Source organism: Durio zibethinus, chromosome 11 (assembly GCF_047325235.1).
Source record: "Durio zibethinus cultivar Kanyao isolate XHJ-2024 chromosome 11, ASM4732523v1, whole genome shotgun sequence".
NCBI lineage: Eukaryota > Viridiplantae > Streptophyta > Magnoliopsida > Malvales > Malvaceae > Durio > Durio zibethinus.
In genome coordinates this window covers 4172148-4181555 of record NC_143172.1, presented here as the reverse complement: position 1 = coordinate 4181555, position 9408 = coordinate 4172148, and the positions used below count along the sequence as shown (strand labels likewise).

At 29.8% G+C, this 9408-nt stretch overlaps 1 protein-coding gene across 1 annotated transcript; it reads right to left on the bottom strand.

Moving 5' to 3' along the window:
* Positions 1–286: 286 nt before the first annotated feature.
* Positions 287–4455, bottom strand: LOC111290873 (UDP-N-acetylmuramoyl-L-alanyl-D-glutamate--2,6-diaminopimelate ligase MurE homolog, chloroplastic-like). The gene is made up of 6 exons (XM_022882373.2): positions 2583–4455; positions 2333–2449; positions 2062–2237; positions 1424–1569; positions 988–1199; positions 287–557 (listed from the first exon to the last, which is right to left on the bottom strand). Exons 1-5 carry the CDS (start codon positions 4435–4437, stop codon positions 1181–1183), a joined length of 2313 nt encoding a protein of 770 aa, XP_022738108.1. The 5' UTR covers positions 4438–4455; the 3' UTR covers positions 287–557; positions 988–1180.
* Positions 4456–9408: the final 4953 nt, after the last annotated feature.

Below are 9408 nucleotides of genomic sequence, written 5' to 3'. Positions count from 1 at the left end.
CAGCTGATTAAACCCAAAAAGAAGGTAACCAAAATATCAAGTTGGTTCCTAATTCAGGGTTTTTTTTTTTTTTTTTGCAAAGCAACATTTTTGCTTGGTTGTTCATACAGATGCACCTATATTCCATCCAAAATAGAAGAAAAGCAAAATTGAAACATCACATTCATGCCTTTTTTTTTTTTTAACAAAACCAACCAAAAGATCAGCCTTATTCAATTGGAAACAAACTATAGCTTTCTCTAAATTGCATTAAACTCGTTACACACTTATTACTTTTTCTTCATGATTGGCAACAAGAATGACATCAAATCATTAAAAAAACCCATAACTTTAGAGGTTGTTCAACAGAATAAACAAGCTGCACCACACTAATCTGTAATACTATTTAGAAAGTGCGGCATCCAGTTAAAGGATCTGTTATCATTGCACGATTAGAATCCAGAATTTTACATATACACACAAAAATAGCCGTTTGGCACACAAAGGTGTACCTTCATATCTGTTAAAGGACCCATTTCTTTCAGCAGCCCTTGGAATGATATAAAAGCCGGTAAAACCTAGACAAAAAGAATTTAAATCAAGAATAACATATTAGAAGAATAAAAGAAACAAAAAAATCAAGAATTACTACTAACACACCAGCCATGAACCAAATTCTGCTTTTAAACAAACAATACAATCTATTCCCTTCCTCCCCAATCTCCAGCTTTGAATGCATTGCAGTCTATAATTCTTGGTAGGGAGGATAGAAAAGGGTAAAGATGAAAAACTTGTTAATCTAATGGTTAAGCTATAAAATAGGAAAGTGGTTATGACTTTTAATCATTGGATTAACAAGTTTTCCATCCTTAGTTCTTTGGATCCTCTCTATCAAGCAAAGTCTAAAGGAAGTAAAGGACTAACTCAAAACTTACATCCAAAAGAAGTTGTATAGAATTTGAACAAAGTTACATATAAACTTAAGAGATTGCAAGGTGGAGTTCTTACCGTTCTCTATTTAGTCAAGGACTCTGTCAATTCATGCTCTCAAACAGCTTATACGAGTGCCTTCCACCAGATTAGCAGCATCCTCATGTTTTTCAGTTATAATATTGTCAAAGGCCCAAAATGCAGGATTTTGATCCGGAGGTACCATTCCACGCCTACTCTTAACATCAACCTGTATCTACACTCATGGAAATTAATGACTCTCTGGCAACCTGCGTAGAAAAGGCAAGAAAGAAATGAACAACTTTATCATTCTATTCTTCCATTTCATTTTGCTAGGATTGTACATAGCATCACATTTGACAAAGCTATAGAATCCTTATAATTCACAAACATGATACACAATTCCCCATAGGAAATTGTTCTGACAAGCGACATAGGTCAAAACTTAAGTATTCTTCAATAATTATGCAGAATTAATAGAGAATGAACCTACCGCCATGGGAATTCACTGGTGTCTATTCCTGCTTGGTGGAGTTCATCGACATATTGCAATGCTTCCCGGCATTCCTCACAGTCATCAAAGAACTCTTTTTTGTCACCTTCAATCTGATATGTTTCATGGCCTTTACCAGCAATCACCTGCAATACACAGTTAGCATCAAATTAGAAAATATACACGTCAACTTGTTATGAGAAGAACAGAGCATGAGTAAGGACAAGCATAAGCTACATAATTAACCCATGAAAATTCAAGCCTGGCACACATGACAAGAGAAGGAGATGACTAACCTCATTGATAAAAAGATGACATAGCAGAAAGGAGGAAGTGGAATAGGAGGAAAAAGTAAGAAATATTTTTCACATGGTTTATTCTCCAAACTCTTAAGTTCAACAGAAAACCTAAATGAAAGAACACATTTAACTTTTCAACAATTTATATATATGTAGGTAACGTGCAACTCTTTGTTGGTGTATGAGGACTGCAGTTATATAAGGTCCATTGCAGAATTGTAAAACTATTCATTTCCAAAACACATAACTATAGTCATTAAGATGTGGGTTTTCTACATTACTAGGAATATAGAAAACCAGTTCACTCCAAAAAGGACATCCAAGCTCCAAAAAACTTACAACCATATCGCCTTCTTCACCCATGGCAACAGCACATCGTACAGCTACCCGCCTAATATCATGCAGAAAAAGTCGATGACCATTTGGGAGAGGTGGGTAGTAATCATTTTCTCCATATTTCAAATAATCCTGCATTGTCCACCCCACACCAGCTAACATGTCATCCAAGATGTCCACTGATCAAAAGATGAAACACATAAGTAATTAGCCTCATGTTTATAAGCAACTGATGTTGCAACTTGTGATGATTTTACCATTGTCTTATACTTACATGGATCTTCACTCTTGGGATTATCAGATGTCAGCATTGTCACTTCACTTTTATCTGTTGAGATTTTTGCCATCATTGGTCTTTTACCCCGATCACTCTCCCCAGGACAACCAATAACTTTACAAATGACATAAATTAATTAGTTAGAAGGAAAGGGGAAAAAGAAAATTAAAATGTAATGATGTTCAATTTGGAGGAAGTATGGTTTCATTTGAAGTAGGAGTTAAAGAAAAAAAAATAAGAAGCATACCAGTAATTATCCTCTTTGGTCCAAGCTCCCTTACAGAATCAAGCAGCCTAGAAAGGGCATCAGGAGTGTGAGCATAGTCTACAATTACTCCAAACGCCTGCTCCTCATCTATTAACTCACACCTGCCTGGTACAGCATCAACCTCTTCGATCCCTCTAACAATGTCCTCCAAGGGTGCACCAACTGCAATCCCAACAGCCACAGCCGCAAGAATATTATAGATATTATGCCTTCCAAGTAAACCTGATGAAATCTCCAATATCCCATGTGGCGTATTAACCAGGACCTGTGTCTCAAATAACGACAGCTCAAATTTCAGGGGATGAACATCTGCATTCTTATTCTCCATTGCAAAGGTCACCACAGGAACTTCTGGGTTACCTTGCGCAATAAAATAAGGTGCATGTGGATCATCAATGTTAACAACTTTCCTATGCCTCTCAGGATCCACCATCCACGCAAACAACTTTGCTTTAGCATCCCTATACTCTTCCTCAGTCCCATGAAAATCTAAATGATCCCTAGTCAAATTAGTGAACACTGCAATATCAAAATCAACCTCATTACACCTCCCTAAAGCCAGTTCATGAGAAGAAGCCTCCATAACAACTGCCTCAGTTCCATTATGCAACATCTTAGCCATCAAATTCTGAACCAAAACAGCATCCGGGGTTGTATTTGGTGATTCCAACTTATTATCACCATGTACATAATAAGCAACCGTGCTTAGCATCCCAGTCCTCAAACCCATTGCCTTGTACATCCCTTTTATCAAATAAGACGTCGTTGTTTTACCAAAAGTCCCCGTTATCCCAATAACAGCCATATTCTTTGAAGGATACCTATAAAAAGATGCAGCTAACGCAGGCAAAACCGAATTAGTATCCTCAACAATGACCAATGCCTTGCATCCCAAGGTATCCTCAATATCAATCTCTTTACTTGCTACGACAGCAACAGCTCCTCTCTTATCAGCTTCACTCAAATATAAATGCCCATCAGTTCTCCTCCCAACACAACAAACAAACAAATCCCCTGCACTAACCACCCTAGAATCATGCTGTATCCCTGTAATTTCAACCTCTAAATCCCCATAAACCGAAACCGGCACCACCTTACTTTCATCTAAAAGCTCAGCTAAACTCATTTTAAACTTGGGTTCCACAATTCCAACTTTACTCTTCCCAAGACTATCCAAATCTAAATCAAAAGACGAATCCAACGAATTAATTTTATTTTTTTCTAGTTTTTTACCTTCAAAATCACTCAAACCGACATCGAATTTAGAGGAATCTTCTTCATCTGAATCTTCATTTTCTCCATCATCCGAATCAGAAACAACAGTCAAACCTCGTAATTTATCAATTTCTTCCAAGTCAACAACTTCATCTGGACCCAGCTCATCATCAACGGCTTCCGCTTTTTTAGGAGATTGTGGTAACAAACCTTGCTTAACAAACTCTTGCCGTTTCATTGCAATGGCTTTATCAATTTCACTGAACAAATCATCCCCGTCATTGTTTCCCGTTTTCTCTTTACTCAATTCGTCATCGTCCACGTCGGCAATGGCAGAAAGGTAATTTGACTTGTGCTTGTTAAAGTCTTCTTCTTGAAGCTTCTGGGCCCTGGCTGCTTGGCGGTAGATTTGCTGGAATTTGTCTACGCCGTGCATGGAGTCTTCGGGGGCTTCGGGCGGGTCATCGTCGGAAGGGTTGGGATAATACTTTCCATCGGGGCCGATAGCAGGAAGGCGGCGGAGAGAAGGGAGGCGAAGAGGCTTGAAAGGGACATGACGGTGGCGGTGGTGGGGTTTTAGAGAGAGAAAGTTGGGGATAGAGAGAAGAGAGAAAGCCATTGGAGACAGTTTTGCGGTGAGGTTTTAGTGTGAGGGATAGAGGTTTTAGGATTGGGAAATTTGACGGCACACGGCGTCGTTTAAGGTTGAAACTTGTACGCTAAAAATGTTTCGGTTTTGGATTTGAAAACTATGGATAATCTTGGACCTTTTGCCCGTTTAACATTGGGCTTAAAGCCTATAAGTTTAGAAAAACGAAAAGAAGGAAGCCGAAGCATAGAATTGTGAATTTGTGTTTCTAGGACCATTTTTTCATAAGCGGATTAAAATTTTTTGCGTTTTTTATCATATAATAAAATTATATATACTCTTACTTATTGGGATGAAAGTTTTTTTTTTTTTCAAATTACACTTATAATTAAATATTATATTTATATAATTAATTAATTAATTATAATTTAATTAAATAATCAAACTCACACAATAAACTTGTAAATACAACCTTAATATTTTAGAATTTCCTTTTTACCATTAAATCAATGACTCGTTAACTTGAGATGAAAGTTTTGAGAACATATTACACTAATCAAAACGAGATTAAGGTGAAATATGCTTATGTTAAAGAAGTATTATTATGTATTTATTAAATATTAAATATTTTTATATTTAAGTTGGTAATTTCATTAATTATAATTTAATTTTAAATTAAATATTTAATATTACATCATAATTTTTATTCAATATTGTTGTTTTTATCTATTACTCCTACCTGATATTTCTTCAAAGAAATTTGTCATGATAATCTTTTATTTCTGCTTACACTTTAAAAAGTTTATTACAGTAGACTTTTGTTTTTGTTTACACATTATGAAAATCTATTAAAATAATATTATTTCATATTTATTAAATATATTTAAGTTATATTTTTTATATATTATCGATTAATTTTAAATTAAATATTTAATATTTATATTTAAAATTAAATAAATTATAATTGTACTTCAATTTTATTGAATTTTATATTTTTAAAATTTTGTTAATTTTTTTAAAAAATAACGAATCTATAGATGCGTATATAAAATAGTATTCTATATATTAATACGTATATAAAATGTTACCGTTCGAATTAAAAAATTTTATCAAATTTCCGGGTATCCCTCAATTCAAATTCAAGTGGGAAAGTAATGGTATTATGTTTATTTATTGCTGTTGTTGGAAACACTATGGATTGGGTACAGTTTCTGGGTTGCTATTAAGGTCGGTAACAGCAGGTGGTCCCTGGTGGTTGTCATGTAGGGGCCCAACTCATACTGTCCCCAAACCAAGCCCAACTGGTGGAGATGTGGAGGCAACTGATTTCCTATTGGAAAAGCAACCATCCGCAAAGCTGTTTTTCAGGCCTTCAGCGTCACAAAATCTTGTTTGGTGACTCACGATATTCGAATAACTAACTAAATTTTCTTGTAAATCAAACAATAAAAAAAAGCATAGGTTGAGAATCTTTCCATGTATAAATATTATGTGATAGAGATATAGTATACAATGACAAATATTATTTTAAAGTATAAATTATATCAATAATTAAAGTATTAAAATCAAGATTTGTAAACCCATAATTTATCTTTGACAAAAAAATAATTTAAAATTTAATTTAATTAATTTATATAATCATTTTAAAAAATTATCATCTAACAAGTTTTATATTCAAATTTCAATATTTATAATTTTTTTATCACCAATTTGCTGTCTTTTTTATAAAAATATTATACGCATGAATTTTATTAGATTCTTAACTTTCAAACCAAGGATCAACTCGCTGTGATGCACTCTTAATTTCAAGAAACGCATAAGAATTATTTTAATATATATTTTAAAATGAAAATGATGCAATCAGCATGAAAACGTGGATGATATTCATTGACCAAAACCAGTAATCATGAACCATGCCAATTACAACTATATTAAATTAAAATTTAATAATATTGAATTATTGAATAGCAATATTGGATTACAAGCTAGTTTTGCTAATTTAATATTTCTTTTTTTTCCTCCAATAAAATATTTCTTATTTTATTTTTCAAAGATTATGTTTTCATATTGGCCAAACCAGTGATCATGCATGAACTTGATTCATGTTGCCCAATGTACAGCATGACTTCAAAGTTGATCTTTCTATAAATATTATATAATTGTAGGATTATGCTCCAATAAAAAAAAATTTATTGAATAAAAAAACACTTGTCAAATAGCTTTTTTTTTTTTTTTTTTAAGTTACCTATAAATCAACTATCGTGATAGAACAAACATGCTCAAAGATTTACACCATTCATAATTAAGATTGACAGGCATTAATATTTACTAATTGAGCCAACATAAAGAGTGACAGCAATCTTTGATGTTTGTCCATATAAAATTACAAATATATAATATCACACTAAGGCAGTCATTTTTCTTTTCATTATTTTTTTTAATGCTTTGCACAAGCATGCCTTCTCTAATCATGCATATTTAACAGTACATTTCAGACTTAAAATTTACTTTATACTAGTTTTAAGCTTGTACAATGTAAAGATATACAATTATATATTAAAAATCCAATTATAAAATAATTAATAAATTTTATATAAAAATAAAAATTTTAACATAAAATAAGTAAAATAAAATAAATAAATAAGTATTAGAGATCAATATGTAACTATAATAAAGTTATAAATAAATATGTTTTTTTGTATCATATCTTATCTTATCTTATCTAACATGTATAATGGAACAAAATCCAATACTATTTGATTTCAAACAATTGAAACTTACTCCATGTCTCCATTTAAAAATAATTTTTCATATTTCTTTCATGGGAGATTATTTTATAACTTGGTGAGATGAAAAAGACTGCAATTGATTTTTGAATGTTTCTGATTATTTTTGAAAGTGTTATTCTGCTTGATGATTGGATAAATCTAAAGGTAAAAATGAACAAATAGATAAAACAATTGTAAGTGATAAAATTGAATATTTATTTTAATTGAAACAAAACAAATAGGTTACAATTAAAAGATTCATTTAGAATATAGTTAATATAACTTTTTAAGACATGTAAATTCCAATGCTGGAATTAAGGTTTTATTAACTTTTATATGAATTCAACTGGATTAATTTAATGTAAATAATAGTAAAAACATAATTAGATGCAATTAGTTTAGTCTTTTAAAAAATAATTCGAATAAAATAAATGTCATTCATTGGAAAACACATGATAATCTTTATGATTGTTGCATATCAATAATACAATCCATCCACATTAAATATTTTTTATTAAAAAAAATTTAACGTTTATATATTTAAGTCATGTTTGATATATAGGATGATGGATAAGATATGATAATAATTATCTTATATTATTTTAATTTGAATTTAAAGAAAAAGATAGGATTGTAAAGAGAATTAATTATTTTGTTAATATAAAATGACTCAATCATTCTAAAATAAAGAAAATTATTTTTAATATATTAGATTGAATTTACATGTCTTATTATACTTTTAAAAATTATATTATTAACTCAATTTGTATAAACTTTAAGAAAATATAATTTTAATTAATAAATAAATTATTTTATTATGCTATTTATACACGTCAAACAAAAGATGGGATGGTATTATTTAATATAATTATATTCATAATATTATTTTATCATATCCAATCATAATATTATATGTCAAATATATGGATATTATATTAAATATAATATCTGAATATCTAATTTAATAATTGATACATATCTTTTTCTAAAAAAAAAAATCAAATATTTTGTTTTTCAAATAAAAAATACTTCATATATATAAATATATATTTTATATGCTTTTAAAATAAATACTGAAATAGTTATTTAATATATATATTCAAACATTATAACTTATAAGTGAATGGCAATTTAAAATTGGACTTCACCTCATCAAAGATGGGCAGTCTGTTAACCAAGGGAAACGACGAACTTCATGAATGATATCTACCAAGTTTTGAAATCATCTTCAAGTTCGTTGGGCATATTGCTTTTTTCTGCCGCTGAAAATATATTTACAGAAAATTGAAAATCCAAAAGGGCTTCAACTCAAGTAAAGACAACATTTTTCAAAACAAAATTTAACGTTCAGACAAATCTTGACAACCAATCAGTGTAACTGCGCCTTCCCCTGACAGCAACGTCTCTGCTACAAAATCCCGTGTCGTCCCCCACTCCCCCCATGACGTCCAAAGCGCTGCCGTTTCAAACACGAATCCTCTCCTATCAATCAAAATCACCGTACTTTCGAAACAATCCAACTTCCATTGTAACTGCTAAACGTAATCTAATAATAATATCGTAGTTTTAAGATTTCGAGATTAACTTTTGACATATCCAATAACTAATATCTTAAGACTAAGATATCATGAATGAATGAAAAATTAAACATAACAAAAAAAAAAAAACTTGAGCTCAAACAAAAAATAAAATATTTGAATTTAATTCAATAAAAGAAAGATTTAGATAAAATTGTTTAATTAAAATTTTTTTATTAAAAAAATTAAATAAAAATTAAAATCGATATATTAAAATATTTTATTATATAAATCAAGTATATAAAATTTTAAAAAATAAACTTTAATATATTTTTTAGACAAATATTTTTAAAAAATTGACAAAATTTATACCGTTAAATAAGTATTTATTAAATTTGAATTATAATTAATATTTTTAATTTTTTTACATATTATTGATTCTCACATTAAATTTTATCAATTTATCGATCTAAATTTTTATTATAATTTTTATTAAATCATTATATTAAAAAAACTTAATAAATTTTATCTAAAAATTTTCATTTAAATTTTATCTTTAAAATAATATTTAGTAATTTTGAAATTTAAATCTTAAGATCTATATTCTTTTTCTTATTTTTAAAATAATATTTATAAAAATCATTTAAAATACGCTTGATTGTATTAAAAATTTAATATACGTATTTATTTCAACCACAATAAAGATTAGTGAATGT